We start from the raw sequence: 21,245 nt of genomic DNA, 5'->3' as shown, positions 1-21,245 counted from the left end.
GAAGTGGCCACATCTTTCCCCTTACAATGATGGGAGCCTGGCCACATGCCGGCCTAGCTGCAAAGGAGACTGGGAAATGTGGTTGGTACCTGGCACAGGAGCTGCAGACCAGTCTAATTCTTTACTCTAGAACACGGACAGCAAATTACAGCCCAAAGGTGAACTCCTCAAGCCCCCAGGTTTTGTAAACAAAGTTTACTGGAGCACAGCCACACCCATCATTTTCATACTGTCTATGGTGGCTTTACCTGAATAGTCATGACAGAGACCTTAAGGCCTTCAAAGCCTAAAATATTTACTATTTGGCCCTCTATAGAAACATTTGCTATCCCCTTTTCTAGGAAAAAATACAAACAAGAATGGATTTGGTGGGACGACTAGCAGTCTACACTCTCAAAATGTCTCTCAGAAATTGTTACAGACACACAAGGACAGCCCTAGCTGGTTTGGCTCAGTGGTTAGAGTGTCAGCCCATCCACTGAAGGGTCTTGGGTTCAATTCCAGTCAAGGGCACATACCTCATTTGCAGCTCAATCCCAGCCCCGGTCAGGGCAGGTGCAGGAGGCAACCAATCTATGTGTCTCTCTCACATCGATCTCTCTCTCTCTCTCAATCTAAAAAGCAATGGAAAAAATATCCTCAGGTGAGGATAAAAAAAAAAAAAAGACACAAAGACAAAAATATTCCCTGAAGCATTTCATGCCATACCAAAAGACTAAAAACTTACAAAGGACTGTTAAATGATGGACCATGCATACCACAGAATACATGTAACCTTTAAAAAGTATGACAAATTTCAACATATACTGATTAGAAAAATACCCAAATATATTAACTTCAAAAAGTAAAATGTAGGACAGTGTATTTAGACTGTTAGCATTTGTGAGGAGAAAATAAAACAGAATTTAATACATAATACAAATATGCTTACATGGGCATTAAAAAATTCCTGGAAGGATATGAAAGAAACTGAAAACAGAAGTTGTTCCTGGGTAGGGAAGTCAGAAAGCTGAAGGACAGAGTGAGGGGACGTTTACTTTTCACCATATACCCTTTTATAGACTTAAATTTGTACAGTGTGCACGTACCATCTATATTTTAATTAAAAATTAAACTGAGAAAAACCATATACACAAAAGAGTTTGTCATTATTTCCACTGTTCTGAGAGACATAATCTTTCTTAAAAGCCACAGCAATATCTTCGATCAGGAATAGTCAGTGCTGACCCGGGAACCACTTTATATTACTGTATCTGCATCCCTGCTCCACTGTATGTCAGATTCTCAGAGATATACCTAGCTTATTTCTCTTATTTTCATAGTCGACTTACAAATTCTATTTTAGTCCCCTGCTTTTCTTGAAAGTTCCTCTTTCCAGGCAGTATTTATTCAGTTCTCTCACACAAAGAGAAGCAAATCTAACCTCAGAGAAAAATTAAGCACAGAAAAACAAAAGTAACAATTCTTAAGCCTGATAAAATAAACAACTTTGAAGAAAAATCTTGTAAGAAAACCAACTCACCTTTCAGTTCAAACTGACAGTGATCCAATTCACACATGCTGAAGAGAAAAAGGAATCCACTGGTTTATGTAACTGGAAAGTTCAAAAGTTGGAGCTGGCTTGAAACACAGAGAGATCCAGGAATTCAGAAATGTCCTTGGAGCTGTGGCTCTGTTCTCAGCACTGCTGGGTTGCACTCTGCAGTCAGGCCCTTGTCCTGTGGCAGCAAGATGCCCACAGAATCCCAAACTCCCAGGCCCTTAGCTTAGCAATCCTGATGGAGAGAGACTGTCCCTCTCTGAACTCAACACAGCAAATCTGGAGAACACTGTACCAGTCCTTCTTAGACTTGTCCAAGGCTGGGGTCCAAGTCTGGCCCAGCTTAAGTTATATGCCTTTACCTGTGGGCCACCAGGACTATACGAAATGTGCGAAGAGGGGTTCCTCCAAAGGGCACTATAGGAGTGCTAGATAGAGAAAACAACAAACGTTCTCTATTGCTTCTAACAAGTCAAGACTATGGCCCCTGGATAGTTTAACAGGCTTAAAACATAAATCTTGCTCCTATCCTGGTTAGAAGATGGGGACTTTCAATTTCAAGGCAAGGTGGTTGAGAAGTTCAAACTGCCAGACACACACTGTCTGATTTATCTGCACTAGACATAATTTTGAATACCAGATAGAAAACCTGCTTATACATTAGCAAAAAAAACAAAAAACAAACAAAAAACTAAAAATGCAATTTGTAAATCAGATAACCATCCTTTGGTCCCCCTAAAACATTTTGCTCAGGACAAAGTATTCCCATGGTGCAGCCTGCCAAAATTTACCTTCTTCATTTTAGTCACATACTTTTAAAATCAACATCTGAAGGTCAACAAGATATCCAAGTTTGAGGTCTATACTTAGCTCTAAATTATAAAATAACTTATTTGTATTCCTCTTACAAACATTCATTCACTTTCTCCCAGAATCTTCCTGGCCGGCTGAACCAAATGGATACATGATATTTTCTTACACTGGTTGATCCTTGAGTAAATGATTTCAGTTGTCCCTCCACAGAACAAGGCAGGAAATTTATATTAAATTAAAGTTTCTTAATAAGCAGAAAACTCATCTAAGATCCAAAGCTTGGAAACCCTTGCTGTAAGAAATTGCTTTTCTTTTTTTAAATTCCTCACCCAAGAAAATTTTTACCATTGCTTTTCAGAAAGAATATAAAGGAGAGAGACAATGAGAGAGAGAAATATCGATGTAAGAGTCACATCAATTGGTTGCCTCCCACATGTGCCCCAACCAGGGGCAGGGATGGAGCCTGCAACCGAAGTACATACCCTTAACCTTCCAGAATGGAACCCAAGAGCCTTTAGTATGTGGGCCAATCCTCTAACCACTGAGCAAATCTGGCTAGGGCAGAAACTGCTCATTTTTTACAGTAGAATAATGAAGACATGAATGAGAGCTACTGCTATATGCTGGTTTAACGCCAAACATTTTATTTAGAATTATATGATTAAAGCCAAATTTCCGACACATCTTTAAGAAGGAAGGTTGATAAATGTATTTTAAAGCAATGGTTCCCATCTATAACTGAGATATTCTTGGGCATCTCTCAGATGATCAAAAGTGACACAAAATCTTTAAAAACAAAATTAATTTTAAATCCATTTTATTTATTTTTTTTAAAAAACATACAAATAGGCAAACAACACTCAAGCCTGAGAGGGCTGCAATCCTTTTAAAGAACTTAATAGTCCAAAAAGACTAATACTTACTGCTGATTCAGCTCACAATATCAGCCCTCTTCAAGCAGCAACACAATCACTAGCAAACATCGTATGGCCACCTTTTATGGGTAATAGAGATTCACTGTGCAATGAGCCACAGCCCTGCCCTCCAGGAGCTTACAGTGTAGCTAGAGAAAAACGAAACACCCAGAACAGACACAAAGTCTACACATCAATCACAACAAAAGCAATTACTGGCATAATTCATCACATTTTAACAAATGAGCTGTAGGACCATCTTGGCAAATATACACTATATCAAGTTTTAACCTGACATATAAAAAAGATGTTTTTATTTTTTTGTTCATTCATGTTTCAAATAAATTGAATTAAAAGAGGAAAACACAATTCCAAACCAAATGTACCATGAAGTTTACTGTTCACGTCCCAGCACTGCGCCACGGCTCTGGATCCAGATGTCAAGTTCAGTAGTTTTGACTGCCAAAACGATGCACAAATTCAGACAGGGAGTAAACGGCTCCCCACCCTACCTCAGGATCCATACTGATAAAGTCATTCAGGTTCATTTTGGAATCTAAAAAAACACATGAAAGAAATATCCACTGAAAGCACAATTTTGGTTTAACAGCAATAAAACAACCCAGAAGGCCAAATAGGTAAGGGTTCAATATCACTGCTGTGGTATTTTTGTCGCAAATGTGTAATCTCAATCTAATCATGACAAAACGTCACACAAACCCAAAATGAGGGATGCTCTACAAAATAAATGACCAGTACTCCTAAACCTAATACCCTGGGTCTGGGGAAAAAAAAAGAGTGGGAAAACTTGCAAAATTTAAATAAAGTCCATCAGTTAATACTATTATGTCAATATTTTTGTATCATTTATATTATTTTCTTGGTTTCAATAATTACAATACAGTTTATTCAGATATTCAGAATCTGAGTGAAGTGTATATAGGAACTTTGTCCTATTTTAGCAAATTCTCTAGAAGACTAAAATTATTTCAAACTAAAAAGTTAAATAAAAAAATGCATGAATAACCAAACTGCCAATTTACAGGAAATTCAGAGGATACAAAAGAGATACAATTACAAATAAATTACAAGAAAACAAAAATGAGTTGGAGCCCTTGCTGGTTTAGCTCAGTGGTTAGAGCATCGGCCTGCGGACTGAAGGGTCTCAGGTTCAATTCCAACCAAGGGAGCCTCAGTTGCAGGCTCGATCCTGGCCCCAGTCCCGGCACATGCAGGAGGCAACTAATTGGTGTCTCTCTGTTACATTGATATTTCTCCCCCCACCCCCCTTCTCCTGAAAAGCAATGGAAATAGTATCCTCAGGTGAGGATTAAAAAAAAAAAATGAGTTGGAAAGGACTCTATATATTATAAAAGTCCATCCTTACAACAAAAACAGCTAGATAATCAGCAACACCAGAAGTTTTGCTGAAGTCATAGGAGAGCTGGGGATGCAGGCAGGCCAAGGAACCGGAGATAAAGGAAAGACAAGAACCTCCAAGGAGAGTTGGGGCGGAAGCTCTTGCTTACCTAGGACAGATGCCACACTCCACATAAGTTGGTAAGTAGGTCAGCTAAAATTTTTAACAAATTGCTAATGGAAACCTCAACTTCTGAAATACGATATATTTGTTTTCTAGGACTTTTCATTATAATTCAATAAAAAAGATTACTATCTTCAAGTATTCTTACTTAAAATAGGAATGTATAAAAAAATGAAAGTTTCAAAATTGTTAAAAGATCAATGTGCAACAAATAAGATTTTGCCCATAATCTCCCCACGAGGCCCAGTAGCTTTGGTTTACATAATACTCGCCCTCAAGCTCAGCTCCAAATAGCCAGTGTTACTGTAACATACCTGAGAGCAAGAAGATGAGAGGAATATGCAGACAAGAGGCAGCAAAGGGCTCAGGAAGAGAAGACAAAATTTGGTGCACTCTATATTCAGACCAAGACTTGGGAAATGTCCTTAAAAATGAGTCATCAGCAGCTGGTGCTGGAACTGAGTCTTTAGGGCAAGGCTATAAGACTGTAAATCTCAGCTTCCTTCTTATCAGGAAAAGAGTTCCTGTCTTTAAAATACATTAAATGCTGAATGGAAAACAGTGGTCCTGCAGACGCATGGCCATGAAAATTATTAAGTATACAGGCTTTCACAATGCACAACATGTTAAATGTACTAAATTTTAAGTCATAGGAGTCAATAAATGAAAGGGACCAAGTAAAGTCGCTAAAAAAATATCTAAAACATGCATTAATTTAAGGTTTGATATTTTCTTGAACCTTTTTTTAACTTTTTAAAAAACACTATTAATTAGCTAGAAGTGATTCCCACTTCCTACCACTGGATGTATTCCTGTGATAAATACAAGGTTTGAAGTCATGAATTTACCAAGAGAGAACATTACAATGTGGTTAAATTATTACATGAGAAACCAATATGTTCACCCCACACTGCAGAGCAAATTCCTTTTAGTTTCAATTTCAAATTCAGGAGGCCCTGATGAACCCCCTCCAGATTAAAAAAAACCTCCTCAAGCAGTGTGCTGACCCGGCTACTTTCTAGCCACGCACCTTAGGCAAAGGGCTTAACCTTCCTACACCTCAGTTTACTCATCTATGCAATGTGGAAAATAAACTTGACTCGTGAGTTGTGGTGAAAAGTAAATTAAACTAATGTGTAAAAGGGGTGGCACAAAGCCTGACACATAACAGCACTTATTACAGGGTCATAGTCATCAAGCCCAAAGGAATGACTCGAAGAGGACCAGGGTTGATGGACTGGTATTTACAGAACGCCTACTACGCACAAGGCTCTGAATTAGTGCTCATGTCTATGAGATGGGAAGCTGCCAAGGCACATTGTCCCAGACCACGCCCTCTAGAGCAGGCTGTCCAAGACTGAAAAGTAGACCTATGAAGCCCTCTCCTAACCAAGGAGCGACCCACTTCTAATGCTGAGCGCTGGAAGCAGGCTGGTGGACCAAAAAGCAATTCCAATATAAATTTTAAAAATTACAAGAGCCTTTCACAGAGAACCTCAAAAATCAAGGGTTTGAATCCTCCTAGTTCACTCCCTTCAAAGATGCCAAATATATTGTTACTTTCTGCCTTGCTGAACGTTGAATACTTCTGTCCCATTTTTCCGGCTGTTGCACAGCTTATCGAGCACTTTCACACGGACAGCATCAGCCATGTGATGAGATGACCTCATCAATAAAAGGCAATGTTGTGAATTACTCTCAACCATGAATAATGTTTCAACCCATGTGAATGCCAAACAATAGTAATAGGGTGAAGAACCCTTCATCTACTCAAATCTCAAGAAATTATTAACTGGACTGATGCCTAAAGGCCCATAAATGAAATGAGTGGTACAATAAAAGCTGCTAGCTCGCACCTCCTCCATAATGCAGATTTTATTCTAGTGCCGGGGAAATGACATTTCATACGTCACAAGGATGCACTGGTGATTTTTTTTCACCATAACATGAAACCCTACCACAGCAAGGTGCTACTAGTCCCACTGTTAAATGACACAAACAGGCAGATCTCCTGAAGGCCAGTGTCCCAGCAGTATGTACATCCAATGCTCTAGCAAGTGTCACAGTCTACTCCTTAACAACTTTCCTCTTCCATGAGTTCTTATGCCTTCCAGTCCTGCTCTCTGTGCCTCAATTTCTGAATCTAATAAATACACAGAACTATAATTCATCTTACCTCCTTACTATTCAGGGAGTTTACCCAAAGAACAATGAGATTTTTGTCCTTGGTTAAGGGAAAATGCTGATCCGCACAGGGACTGGAAACCCCTCTAAGGAAGCATCTTTGGCTCACCTCCAGTTTGAATGCAGGGATATGATGGAGGAGGCTCTCTCCAGTTCCCACTGGAATCTTTCATGTGAGATCGGTCAGAAGCAAAATTCTTCAAATAAGAATCTGCACGGATAACTCTAAATTTCCTGCAGATAAATCAGCATTCATTTATCTCAGGGAGGTATCACAGTTGAAATTCGAACTCAATTTTTACATAGACTCATTTTCTATGACATGCTGACATGCACAAAACTATGCAGGCATTTTTGTACTATTAGTAATATGCAAATATATGTGCGGCTCATTACCTGTTAAAGAAGCCATGAGAAAGGATCAGATGAAATCCAGAACTACAAAGGCATGAAATACATCTGGTTGCCATTATTTACTCAATTGTGTATTGGACAAAACACATTATTTTCAGGGGCTGCCATGACAGCCTTCTCAATTTTGGTACCATAAGGCATCCCATTCCCACACCACAACCCCCTACACACACACCCAAAAACAAGAGTATGAGAGAAATCCCCAAGACGACTAAGAAAATGTCTGAGATCTTGTCACACATGTTTTTAAAAGACCACCAACCTTTTATATGATGGACAACCTTTAAAACGTTAAAATATTTTTAATCTTCTGAGTAGCACATCATTCTCAAGTATCAACTCAATGGTGATGCCAAGACAAGTCATCTTTATAAAACAAATGCAAAAACAAACAAAACAACTCTATATATAATTGTCAAGGTCTTCCTTCAGAAAGTAAGAAAACTCACCATGAATTTCCTCACCTTCTAAACTGTGGATGGATATCCTCATCAGACTTAAAGGCATCTTCCACATAAGCATCAAAGGGACAGGGAAATGGCAGGACAGTGTCAAGATCATAAATGAAGCTCTGTCCTCTGCTTGAAACATGCAGCAAGACAACATGGTAATCCTAGAAGTAAGAGTTGCTGAAGTTAACCAAGTTACTTTGTGATGGTGAACAAGGCCATATACGTTACATGTAATGCATATATAGCACCAAAAACAGATACAAGACGAATGCAGCCCTTTATAATAGCAAAATAAAATAAAGCAAACACAAAACACTAAAAACAGACCAGATGTCCAGTGACAGGAAACAGTTAAGTAAACAGCAGAAATGTTCATATACATTTTACCTCAAGGAATCAACCCTACAGAAAAAAGGCCATACACATGGAAAGGTATATATTTATATATATTAATATTTATATTTACATTTATATTTACACTTACATTTATATTTATATTAAGAAAATCTCTGCAGCACTGTGTATAACAATGGAAATTCAAAAACAACCAAAAGTCCACCAAGAGGAATATGGTTAATAAACCATGATGTAGCCACAGGATGGAATACTATGCAGCTATTAAGAAGATTTTTGCAAATTTACGTGGAAAGTAGAAAAATGTCGATGCTATATAGCTGGATGAAAGAAGAAAAATTGCAGAATATGTGTATTATTTTTAAAACTACATGTATATAAAGACACACATGCACAGTCAGAAGGCCAGAGAAAGTCTGCAAGACTATCTTCCAACTCTTAACAAAGGGGACTGTCTGAGAATAGCCTGTAGAGGGGAAGGGGACTTTAATTTCTTGTTCTATACTATATTTGTAGTTAAAAGAAAGAAAAATGTTGGGTTTTAGTTTTTCAGGAGTTTTTTTAGTCACCTAAAACCTCATGTGTAACCATTAAGGAGTAAAGAGAGCTTCATGCACACAGCTCAGTCACAGCGTGTATGCAAATTCTCTCTCACTCCCAGACACCAGGCACCGCTGGAAGGGATGTCAGGGAGGTTATCATGGGATGGGAGGGCAGTCTACTGCTCTGAGCTCCTCAGCACAAAGATGCTGTCACAGAGAACAGCACTGCGAGATAAAAAGTTCAGTCACATTATGCAGTATAACTTCATAGTATCATCTTACATTTCTAGTACTTTAGAGCTTACAAAGCACTTTCTCAAATGTTATTTCATTTGACTCTGTGAGGTGGGAAAGATAATTAATTCACTGAGACTAGAGATGCTGAACCATCAGAGCCTAAAGTGCTTCCTCTGGCTCCAATTCTATCCTCGTAAGGCAGAAATAGCATCAGAAATGGATGTTTATTCCCTGTCCTCCCCCTAATGGATCGGAGCCTCCAGATATAGATGAGCAGCAGCTCCCCCCGTAACAGTCCAGTTTCCTTCCCCTGGGTTTGTTCATCCTGTTCCCCTCCACCTGCAGCAACCTTCCCCACCGCTCTCCATACCCATTGCTCAAGCTCCTCCTCAAAGGCTTTCTTCCCCGTAAGTCTGTTGTATTTTATCTTCGCCCATCCCCTGCCAGCAGCAGTCTCTGCCTTATCCAAAATCTGTTTCTCTCTTGACATCTCCTAACTCACGTTACAGTTGTTTAGCAGTGCACACTCCCTATTATTTGTGGAAACCGTGCTATTGAAATATAGACACAAAGGTGAGAAAGACAGCTCCTCGCCTTCAAGGAGTTCCCAAAGAAGTGAGCAGGAAACACAAGTCAGCTGTTGCAGGAGTGAGGATGGCATAGAGCGGAGGAGGTGGGAGAGCACACAGGTTGGGCTGCCGATTTAAACCTCAGCCCTTCCACTTTCCAGACTGTCTCCTCTTCTATAAAACGGAGGCAACTGTAACATTTACCTCAGAGTATACCAGGAGAATTAACTAGATTGTGTATGTAAATGTCTTTTTACTTTTGGTAAGTGCTTTTTAAAAAGGGAGACATGAGCCCAGCTGGCGTGGCTCACTGGTTGAGCACTGACGCATGATCCAGGAGATCGCAGTTTGATTCCTGGTCAGGGCACATGCTTGGGTTGCAGGCTCGATCCCAGTGGAGGGCGTGCAGGAGGCAGCTGATTAGTGATTCTCTCTCATCATTGATGTTTCTCTCTCTCTCCTTCTCCCCTTCTCTGAAATCAATAAAAACATATTGAAAATAATAAATGAATGAATGAAAGAAAAGGGGGACATGGCCATGAGTCCTTGCCCTGCGAGTTTCCCTAAAAAAGCAAGACCATGACTCAAAATCAGCTGGATGGGTCAGCAATGAGGATGACTTCTAGGGCAGATGACAGTTTGCAACAGCGGTTATGCACTGTTGCTAACAATAAAAGCTAACTCTTCACCAACACCAGTACCAGACACCTGGATAATGCTTCATGCATTATTTCATTTAAGCCTCACAACTCCACTGATCAGAAAGGACACTGAAAAAAGAGGGTAAATAACACATCCAGTTCACACAGCCCATCAATGGGAGACTGGGGCTTAACGCCACTGTGCCTGACTCTAAACTCGCGCTCCGAATTCAACTCTGCTGGATTTGGGCTTTAGTGTCAGAGCAACACATCATCTACTCATGAAAGAGGCAAGAATGTGAGCTCCGTGAAGCCAAGGATTTTAGCCTATTTTGTGCCTGGTGTATAATACATACCCAATAACCATGTTAAATAAATCAATGAAGCCAATTTAAATGATATCTTATTTTAAGTATCAGAAACTAGATGTCTGTTACATTATCATGAATGGAGTTTTTCTTTTACTGTATCTTCATGTTTACTAGTATAAACAATTCTGCTCTTCAGGGGGCCAGATTAAGGTGACATACAGATGCGTACTGGAAAGGACCTGGGCCTGAGACCCAGTTCTGATCAGCTAGATGACCTCGAGCTGCTCGCTTTGCCTTTCTGGCCTTGCTTCTCCACCTGAAGAATGAAGGGGTTGGAGCAGATCTATGTTTTTCCAATGCCAGTCATGTTCACTCAGGAGTTTGCCAAAAATGCTAATTCCTGAATCCTTCTCTAGATCAACTAAATCAGAAACCTGAACACTATTTTTTTTTTTTTGATTTTGAGAAAGAAAGGAAGTGAGAGGGAGACAGAGACAGAAACATGGATGTGAAAGTGAAACATCGATTGGATGTCTCCTACACACCCCCTACTGGGGATCGAGCCTGCAACCTGGGCGTGCCCTGATGGGGAACCAAACTGGCAACCTTTCAGTGCATTGGATGGTGCCCAACCAAATGAGCCACACTGGCCAGGGCCCTGTACAGCACTTTTAACAGTTTCCAGATAATTCTCATGTGCAGCTGGACTAGACGTTGCTAAAGTTCTTTCCAGTGCTAAAATAAGAATCTGGGAAATCACAAATATATCTGCCACACAGATCATTTAAAACCATTCCTGTAATAATTTCAAAATTAAAATAAACATGCCTATAAGTGCTTCTACCTTAGGCCAAATAACATCTATTCTCAAGTGAATTTATAATTATCATAGCCTTTCTCTACTGCCCTATCACTTCTGCTCTACCAAAATATAGAGACCACTCAGGGATTACAGTCCTAATAAGGCATCAGACGCTCTCTGTGTTGACCATCTTACCCAGATCACAGGTCCATCTCCAGGTCTTGCCTGCTGCTTCCAGATAGGTATCTATAAAAACAATAAATTTCATAAGCCACGATTTTAATTAAACCACTACTAAATTCCTTAAAGCAAAGCATACATGAAAAATAAAATATTTTGAAGGAACCAACAATCGAAGTGAAAGAATGAATGGGTAAAAAATCCAAATATTTCTAAGTGTCCTTAAAAATGAAAAAGCAAAAATTAATTATATGATGGTCTTTGGAGGATAGAAAGAGACCTGAATGAGAAATGAGAGGCCTAGCAGATTCAAGTCTTGCTTTACCACTTAATTATTCATGAAACCTCCCTGAGTTTCTATTTCCTCATTTATAAAATGGAGACAGCTGTCTGAAACTTGCCTAGGGAACAGGGTTCCCATTATGATCAAATGAGGTTAACCTTGCGAACGTGCTTTATAAAATATGAAAGGCTTACTATATATATATATAGATATAGATAGATATAGACAGATATCTATATCTATATATATAGAGAGACAGATATGTTTTTATTGATTTTAGAAAGAGAAAGGAAGAGGGACTGATAAATACATCAATAAGAGAGAAACGTCGATCAGCTGCCTCCTGCATGCCCCCTACTGGGGATCGAGCCCAGAACCTGGGCATGTGCCCTGACCAGGAACTGAACTGGTGACCTCTTGGTTCATGGGTTGATGCTCAACCACTGAACCACACTGGCTGCGCATGGACTTACTTTTTTAAATACTTCATACATGTTCACTATATTTCCATTTAAACTTCTAAAGAAAGGGGATTTAATCTGTGTGAACATACCATCATACATTTCCCTACCTACAAGTGAGGGACTAAACTCTACTAACTGAACTGTACCCTGGAAGGAAAAATAATCTCATCCACAAACTTTAAAATGTTGATATATTTTATAAAGCACATTTAAAAATAGTATTAAGCATGCTCTATATTTAGCTTCTAAATTTCTTGTTTTCTTTCTGCAGTCACTCACCAACTTACCATCTTCCTCTCATTAGATATGAAGACAGCGTAACATTCTTCTAAAGGGTACTGGTTATGGTTCTTGATGTATTCACAGAGCTTCCAAATATTTTCTTCACTGAAATAAAATAATTGTTAAATTAGTGATTGTTTACTAATTAAGCAAGAACACTGTGTCTTTCAGATCTGAACAAAAGACTGATGATGACATAAAACAGTTGGAAGAGACCTTAAACACCATCTCATCAAACAAGTCACTAACATCTGAACCTCCTCTAAAACATCCCCAACAAGCTGTTATCCAACCTACACTGTGTGGACCCCTCTGCAGACATACAGTTCATTACCTCCCCCAGCAGTGCTTGTGTAAAGAGGCATTTTATAACTGATGAGATGCTATGTCAATATTCTATAAGCCCTGGCTGGTAGCTCAGTTGGTTAGAGTGTTGTCCCGATAAGCCAAGGTTATAGGTTCGATCTCTGGTCAGGGCACATACAAGAGGCAACCAGTGAATACGTAAATAAGCGGAACAACAAATCAATGTCTCTCTCTCTCCTTCCCTTCCTCTTTTTCTCTCTAAAAATCAATTACAAAAAAAAAAAGAATGTTTAATACTCTATAAGCATTGGATCCAGGAACTTGAGATACAGCTGGAATTGCAAATCAGCTATGTAAAAGGTAAGAAGCTTTGAACATCCTGACCTGAGTGTCTGCTTTTCTCATCTGTAAAATGGGTATAATCACATTATATTATAAAAATATTCAATACATCTTAGTAACATCAGTTTCCTGCTCCCTAAAGAATGGGACAGGATGGGTGTGCGGGGTAGTAGGGCTCCTGAGTGGAAAGGATCAGGGCAGTTGTGTGATATGTCTAGTTCTTTTGGAGGAAACCTCTGTGAGCGTGATTCCTCAAGTCTCTCTGGTAGGGAAGAAGTCCTGACTTTCAGAAAGTTCTTTCTCATGCTAAATTGAAATCCATCTTCCTACATCTCTGCCCCAGACAAAACTCCCTTCTATATGAGAGGCCTTTAGTTATTTGAAGCAGTGGTCAAAACTGCCTAAGTAAAGCAATGCCCAGTGTCAAACCAAGGTACACTAGTAGCCACAGTCACACTCTTGCACAGGCAAGCAGTCACTGCTGGCAGTACTCACAGCTCAGCCTCTGGGTTCCTTTTTCTAGTGAGCCACACAGTACCTTTGCTCAAAATGAGCTACACCAACCAACACTCTGCTCACACACGTTACTCAATCTGTCAAAACCTGATTTCCAGCCACCTACACCATGCTACCCACAAATGAAGCAAGGCACACACGGCACTGAGGGAAATAAACACTTTCAATTTACAAGTCTTGCCCTTGTCTCAATGTTCCATACAACCAGGCTTAAAGCAACAAAGTTGAGCTTCTGTATTTTTCTCCTACGACTTTGTTTTTATCTAAAATACCTAAGAAACCTTATGGAAAAAGTGGCAATAGAAGTAACAACAGATTGCTACTAACTACTTCAACAGGACGCGTAGTATGGAGCAACAAAAATGTACTGTTTCAATGGGGCATATAACATGTAGTATCTAACATTTTTTAAATCTGGACATTCTAAGACCAAGTTTTGAGAAGACATTTGTCTGTCTTGCCTATAGACATTCTGGAGAGTGGACTACAAACATCTTCAAGAGCCTGTGATGTACAAAACACTATGCTAAGTGCTTGGAAGATATGATAAATTAGAGCTTACAGACAGTGAGAGGAGACACACAGATCCATAAATAAGCAAGCATCCAAGGCCATAAAAGACGCATAGAGAAAGCACAGAAGAGGGAATCACTAATTTTAAGGCACGGGGGAAGATGAAGGCGGGACAGGTCAGTTGTTTTTTCTTGTTTGTTCCCCCTCACCTCATCCCAAGGACACACACAGGGTTAATGCAAAAAGTTCATTAAGCCGTATGTACCATAAGCACTACTGGTAGGCTGAACACATATGTGGTTTGGACACATTTAGCCTATTTTTTCAAATATGTGTAAATGTTACACAGGAAAAAACAATTTAAACATGAGATACTGAATTTATAGTCCCTTCTATTGTCCTTTTTCTTTCAAGAGTGCAATTAATATCATGTCGGAAGATCTCATGAAACTTTTGATGTTACTAAAACAAAGCGTCTCATATACTTGGAAACACTGGAATAGGAAGAGCCCCAGATGTAATGTAAGTCCTGGCCCCCATTTAACTGGTTTAGAAAAAGTGGGGAATGATGATAATAACTTCTCAACCTGTCAGTTGATTATTTTGGCAGCAGAAAAGCTAACAAAGCAGCATTAGGGCCAAGATTCTGCAAGGGTTACTGGTGATGGGTTTTGTCAGAGAAGCATACAGACAGGAAAAACGTTCCACAAACCACACAGTGCCACACAAATACTGACCACTACTATCATCATTAAACTGGGTCTTCAAACATAAGAAACATCTGACAGAAGCTTACAGAAGGAGAGGTGGCATTTATTTCAAGTTAGAACTCACAGGGGCAAAGGCAGTAAGGTGTGCCAACCAGGTATGTTCAGACAAGGCAAAGCACTGGTTCTCAATCAAGGCGATCTGGCCCCCAAGGGAAATCCGGCAATATCTGAAGACATTTTTGGTGATCACAAATTGGGAGAGGCTGCTACAGGACTCTAGTGAGTGTAGGTCAGGGATGTGCTACCTATCCTACAATCCGCAGGACAGCCGCCACAGCAAAGAATTAACAGTCTCAAGGTATCAACAGAGCCAAGGCTGAGAAACCCTACAGTAGATCAGAGAAGGCAGGTTCAAAATGAGGTTGGAGGAACAGAGCGGTGAGCAGATCTTAGAGGGCTTGCTATACTCAGGATATAGACTTTATTGTCTATGCCTCTATTCCTCAAAATGTGATCGATGGACTCAGATTCCTCCACTATGCTGCTCATACATCCAGACTCTGGGGTGGGACCCTAAGAGCTGCATGTTTTACAAGCTCCCAGGTGACTCTCCAGCACATTCAAATTCAGAATGGCCTTGAGCAGAATGGCCAGCTAAAATTAAAGACCAAGAACAGCTGGGCAAAGAGGCCTGTAAGAAAAAATTGAAACAGGCCCCCAACAGCTAGCCAAGGAGAGTCTGGCCTATGGCTGAAGGAACTAAAAGATGAACTGCTGAAGAAACATTCATCTCCTACCATTCTTCCACCAAATCGCTCCACTCCAACTGTGCCAGCCTCCCTGTTATTCCTAGAATATTCAAAGGGGTACGTCCTTCTCAGAGCCTTTGCCCCTGCTGTTCCCCCTGCCTGGACTGTCCCACCAATATCCACAAAGCACGGCCCTCTTCTTCAGATTTCTGTTCAAATATCACTTTACCAACAATGTCTTCCTTAAATATCCCAACCAAAACACAAAAACCAGGAGATCTGATCAGGGGCATTGTCTGTTTTGTTCACTGCTGTATTCCTAGTGCCTAGAATTGTGCATTACACACTCCAAGTGCTTAATAAACATTTAGTGAGTGAATGAATGAATGAATGAATGAAACAATGAATGGACATTAGGGACAGGAACTAATAGGATTTTGGTGAGAGGCTGGGAGGAGACTAAGTGCAATAGTTAAGCATGGACTCCAGCATTACAGAGGTGCCAGTTTCAGGACTACCACTTGCTAGATGTGTCATCTTGGGCAAACAACACGCTTCTCTGTGACTCATCGTTTTCATTTAAAAAATTAGGGAAATGATAAGAGAGCCTGTGTCCTAGGCACGGATGGAAAAACCTGGCACTGGGCCTGACCTAGAGTCAGAGCTGAACAGAGCTCTTGATGGCACTAGATTGGTGACCAGCTGGAGGGAAAGGCAGTTTTAGATGGCCCTGAGGTTTCACAACTGTGCAGGGACTGGAGCGCGGAAGAAGTCCTTACACGGGCAAGGGGGGCAAGGGGGGCAAGGGGGGCAAGGGGGGCAAGGGGGGCAAGGGGGGCAAGGGGGGCAAGGGAAGAGCAGGCGTGTGGCAGGAGCGGTGACTCAGCCAGAGGGGGCCTAGGACCGGCACGACCGGCGGAGTCCAGCGCCAGGCTCTACCTGCAAACCCCCATTCCTTCACTCACAAGCCACGCGGCCCTAAACGTTACTTCAGTGCTCTCATTTTTAAAGTGGGGATAACAATGGTACCCGCCCCTAGGGTAATTGTGGGACCTCAATGAATTCGTTCACGCAGACCATCCAGCACAGGGCTCGGCAGAGAGCAAGTGCCCCGTAAGTATAACCCTTCTCACAGGACACGGCGGTGGGAAGACCACGGTTGTGGGTACACGAGGGTCTGGACTGGATGCCGGGCTGCTACCAACTGGGTGACCTGCGTAAGTCACTGCGAAACCTCTGTGCCTGCCTTATCTTCCAAAATTAAAACGACCTTCCCATCAGTGTGAAACCACGCAGGTTTCGGCAACCTCCAAAAGGCTCTGTCCGGTCCACCCTCCGCCTCCAGCCCCCCGGCCTGGCCCTCAAGCACCGAAATCTGCTGAGAAATGTCCCAGAAGTAATGCGCCGCCGACCCGACCATTCCACGAGAAACGCGCCTGCCCCACCCCCACCCATGACCGCGTCCACTCCGGAGACCGGGGCTGCCCGTCCCGCGACCTCCTCCAGCCAACCTAGAGGGGCCGCCAGCCCCGGCCCCGCGCGCCCGGAAGGGACCGGAAGGGGCGGGGCCCCTGCGACGCCGGGGCTGCGCCCGCGCGCCCTCACCAGTAGCAGCTGTTGTAGACACAGGCGTCCCGCGGGGGGCTGGCGGGCTGGTACTGCGCGGCTGCAGCGTCGGGGACGTCCCCCTCCATGGCGGCTCGGACCAGGGCTTGGGCCGGGGCGGGCCGTCTAGCGCAGCCCCGCGGGCAGGCTTCGGGGACGCGGCCAGCGCAGCGCAGCGCCCGGCGCTCCGGTCAGCGTGGGCGGAGCCCGGGGCCGCGGGGCCAGTTCCCGAGCGGCGGAGCCTGCGATGGGGAGGCGGGGCCTGGGCGGGGAGAGCGGCGCAGCTTCCCGGCGCACGGCCCGGAGGGCGGTTCAAGTTCCGTCGGGTGGAGCTAGAGGCTGAGTGGGCGGCCCAGGGCGGCCCTGCGGGCGCGGCACGTGCGGCGGGTTCCGGGAGGGTGGAGCCAGGGCCAAGTGGGCGGAGCCGGGGTGGGGTGAGCGCCTTGAGTTCCCAGCGTGGAGGGCTGCGCGATTCCAGGTAGGAGGAGCCAGCCCGGTGGGCGTGGCCAGGGGCCGGACTGGCGGCCGGGTTCCGGGGGGCGGGGCCGGGACGCGGGGGGCGGTGGTAAAGGCGGGTGTCTGATTAGCTGGGGGGGCGTAGGCTACGGACCCGCCACCCGGAGAGGAAGCTGGGGAGGGGCGGCGTCGGTAAAGCGCTGCGCCCTGGACGGCGCTTCTAGACTCCGCGGGGAGTCGGAGGCCCTTCCTCCAGCCTGGGGCGCGTTGCCAGCCGCGGGGGCCCCGGAGGAGACGCTGCGGGCTGGATGCGTGCGAGCGGAGCGGGAGAAACGTGTGCGGAGAGCGACGCTTTAGCGCGTAGGGCGCAGAGTACGCGGGAGCCCGGGGGAGAAGGGGGCGCTGGGGGGATTCGTTCTCAGTACGTCCGCATCAAGAAAGGTTTTAGACAGGGATATCACTCCAAAATCTCACCGTATTATAACTTAAAAAAAAAAAAAAGAATTGCATATATTGGCTCAGAAGGACACATGGATTCCTTGATAAAGTAAGAAAAAAAGTTTTGAGTCCGCATGGTACCCATTTTGTGTTAATCACACATTATTATTTGCTGGCAGTCTGGAAGGAAAGATGCCAAATTGTTAACACAGTGATTATTTTTGGTGAGTGAACGATATGGAGGATTTTCACTTTACACTTATAGTTCTCTGAGTTGTCCGTATTTGCAATGAACATATAGAGCTGATTAGGGCACTTCCCCTTATAAAAACCAGAATTCTTGGTTTATAGGCCATCTACAGTAGGATTTCCCCAACCTCACGAGTTCTAAAGCCCACAAATCCTGATGACTTCGAGCATGAGTTCTTGCAACAGTTATCAATTTACTGCCTCTCAGCTCTGAATACTCGGTTCAACATAGGCTCTATGATAAATAACGGAATTCTTTTAAGCATTTCTCCTTTCAAGGGAGCACAATGTTAAGCCTTCTTATTAAAGCGTGTTACAGGAAAAAGATTCCTGCAGTTTCTGGAACAGCGCAAAAGTTTGGAATGTGGTCTATTGTAATAACTATGTATGACGCCAGGTGAGTACTGGAAATAATCAGAGGGAACATTTTGTAAAGCATATGATTGTCTAACCACTATGCAGTACACCTGAAAGTAATACAAAATATTGAAAGTAAACTGTAATTGAAAAATAAAATTTAAAGTTCTTCTAAAAAAATAAAATTCACTTTTCCAGGAAAAAAAAAAAAATCACTTCAAAAAACAAGTTTGGAGTGTGACCTTAAGAACATCCAGTGGGGTCTGCCCAGCCTCAGGCCCAGACTGGGTCCCTCTGTGACCTTACAGCTTTAGCTTGGCAATAACCTTTCTGCAGCCCTCTTGACACAGAAACCAGAGTCCAGGGAGGCCTGCAGGCAGCAGCAAACCTTTCATGGCCTGCACATAGTTACCTGTGGCTAGCAAGATCACACACTGAGCAGTCTGTCCTTCACCTAGCTTTCCCTTCCTTCTCGGCCCCCTCCATTCCCCCCAAGGCATTCTGAGGCCTCCCCCCAAGGCATTCTGAGGCCTTCTGCCCCTGCTGGCCCCCAGACTCCTATGGTATCTCCCACCACTAGTTGGTGATCATTCCCTTCTACCTACTTCTCTACCTTGCTTAAGAAAAGTTAAATGAGAAGAATTTATTGTGATAAAAGTGTAACTATAAGATATAAGGAAAGTCTACATGGTACAAGGCTGAGGAAGAGTACTCAAGAAGGACAAATTTGAGAGGGGTTTGGACCTCATTAGAGATGGTGTGGGTTGGTTACCAGTAGCTAAGAAGTTTACTGGTTTACCCAGGCGGGAGGTGGTCTGGAGTGACTGGGCAAACAATAGAGAAGGGGTGAAGGATAGCCAGCAGTGTCTGCCATAATGTGCTTCTTTATGCTTTAAACTTTATTTTATAAGAAGGAATTACTTTTAAAATTAAAAAAGCTAGAGCATATTTTAAAAATTCATATGATTTCATGGTAGAGACTATAAAGAGAGAGATGGTTTCAGAGGAGTTGAAGGTGTTTAGGACCATATTCTGACCTAACTCCAATGATCTGGATAAGGGAGAAATCAGAGACACACTCAAAGAAGCCACTGCCCAGTGAAATCAAGTTAATGGGCAAGGGTTTGGAGAAGGGACACATAAGGTATAAAAAGGGCGCAGATGTGAAAGGGGAGAGTCAGGAAGTCTACAGCACACAACACACTGAGGTTTAATAACAAAGATCTTATTTTTTATTGAGAGGGGGTATTTGTAATGCTCAATATTAGGGGCTAGAAGAAAAAGGAAGAGAGAACCCCATTGCTTGGGATCCTACAATAGATGATAAGACAACTGAAAGAAAACAGAAATAGCCAACTATTTTGCTCTATCAAAGATGATCCTCAAGCTGTAAAGGATAAGAAAAATAGTAGTAAGAAGAAATTAAAGTCAAGGTAAGTTCAGTGGTAGAAAGCACCAAGTTGCCTTAAGTGAGTTAAAAATCTTCAGACCCAGATGGGTTATATCTCAGGATACTGAAAGTGCTTTAGATTATCACCCCAAAGCTTTTCTTACGGATCTTAGAAAATATGTTGGAGGAAATGACATAAGACTAAATATAAACACTGTCCTGAATTTCATAAAAGGAAGAAATGTGTATCAGACACTATACCCTAGTGAACTCGATACCTATTCCCAGGATGGTTTGTGACCATGAAGAAAGGCGATTATTTAGGGGCCTTTAGTGGTTTAACAAAGCTCATTTCATGTCAAATGGACTTCAAGTTGTTAAAAGAATTAATTGATTGTTGGATTATAGTACAAACAGAATATCATTTGATTCCAGCAAAGCAGCTGGCCCAGTTTTATTAGCTGTGACTCTTTATTTGTTTAGTTAAAAGCCAAGGCAGAAAAACTGTTTATTAGGTCATTTAACAGAGCACTAAAGTGCCTCTCACAAAGAGTGAGCTGCAGAAACCAGGGTCTCAAGGGACCAGAAGCAGAACTCACCTCTGAGGCCTCCTTTCTTCCCCTGTCAGTCTGCTCCTCACTGCTTGGCTTCATTCTCAGGTGGCTTCCCTTCTCACTGTGGGAGGATGGCCACTGGCAGCCCCATATTCACATTTTCCAGGCTTGGCAACCCAGGTGGAAAGACAAAACTTCTTTTTCCTCATAGCAATCACAGAGAGTGACTTGTCCCTTTATTTTTTACATTTCTGTACTCGAATTTTTCTCATTAGTTTTTAACAAATTTTTATTAAATATATCAACATTAATATAAAGAGTTGCATGGACATACTGTTGCTCACTTAACTGTTGCCCAACTGTTGTGCATTAATTTGTTTTCAGATTCTACTATTATAAATAAAGCCGCAGTCAGCATCTTTACACATAAATCTTGGTCCATGGCTCTGATTATCATGTTAGGATGGAGTCCTAGAGATGGAATTCCTGGGCCAAAGGTTTTAAATATTTTCCAGGTTTCTTTTTTTTTAAAAAA

The 21,245-nt window shown here is 42.4% G+C and overlaps 1 protein-coding gene across 2 annotated transcripts; it reads right to left on the bottom strand.

The window, feature by feature from the left end:
• Positions 1 to 3,153: 3,153 nt before the first annotated feature.
• NTAQ1 (N-terminal glutamine amidase 1) lies at positions 3,154 to 17,370 on the bottom strand. 2 transcript variants are annotated; one of them, XM_016216120.2, is made up of 7 exons: positions 17,267 to 17,370; positions 12,531 to 12,630; positions 11,512 to 11,562; positions 7,873 to 8,021; positions 7,391 to 7,432; positions 7,104 to 7,228; positions 3,154 to 3,823 (listed from the first exon to the last, which is right to left on the bottom strand). In XM_016216120.2, exons 1-7 carry the CDS (start codon positions 17,353 to 17,355, stop codon positions 3,714 to 3,716), a joined length of 666 nt encoding a protein of 221 aa, XP_016071606.1. In that variant the 5' UTR covers positions 17,356 to 17,370; the 3' UTR covers positions 3,154 to 3,713. The 2 variants fall into 2 exon arrangements, with proteins under 2 accessions (XP_016071606.1, XP_016071608.1); XM_016216122.2 differs by lacking the exon at positions 7,391 to 7,432.
• Positions 17,371 to 21,245: the final 3,875 nt, after the last annotated feature.

This window comes from Miniopterus natalensis, chromosome 16, assembly GCF_054644295.1.
Source record: "Miniopterus natalensis isolate mMinNat1 chromosome 16, mMinNat1.hap1, whole genome shotgun sequence".
Classification (NCBI taxonomy): domain Eukaryota; kingdom Metazoa; phylum Chordata; class Mammalia; order Chiroptera; family Miniopteridae; genus Miniopterus; species Miniopterus natalensis.
Note: the sequence above shows the minus strand (reverse complement) of the source record. Positions and strands in the feature narration are given on the sequence as shown.

What these genes read in the sequence shown, in the direction of transcription:
- NTAQ1 (XM_016216120.2), bottom strand. Translation starts at nt 17,355, where the DNA reads ATGGAGGGGGACGTCCCCGACGCTGCAGCCGCGCAGTACCAGCCCGCC. An exon ending in GAGATGGACCTGTGATCTGG is followed by an intron (nt 8,022 to 11,511) that starts GTAAGATGGTCA and finishes TCTTACTTCTAG; the next exon opens with GATTACCATGTTGTCTTGCT. An exon ending in ATCCATCCACAGTTTAGAAG is followed by an intron (nt 7,433 to 7,872) that starts GTGAGGAAATTC and finishes ATGCCTTTGTAG; the next exon opens with TTCTGGATTTCATCTGATCC.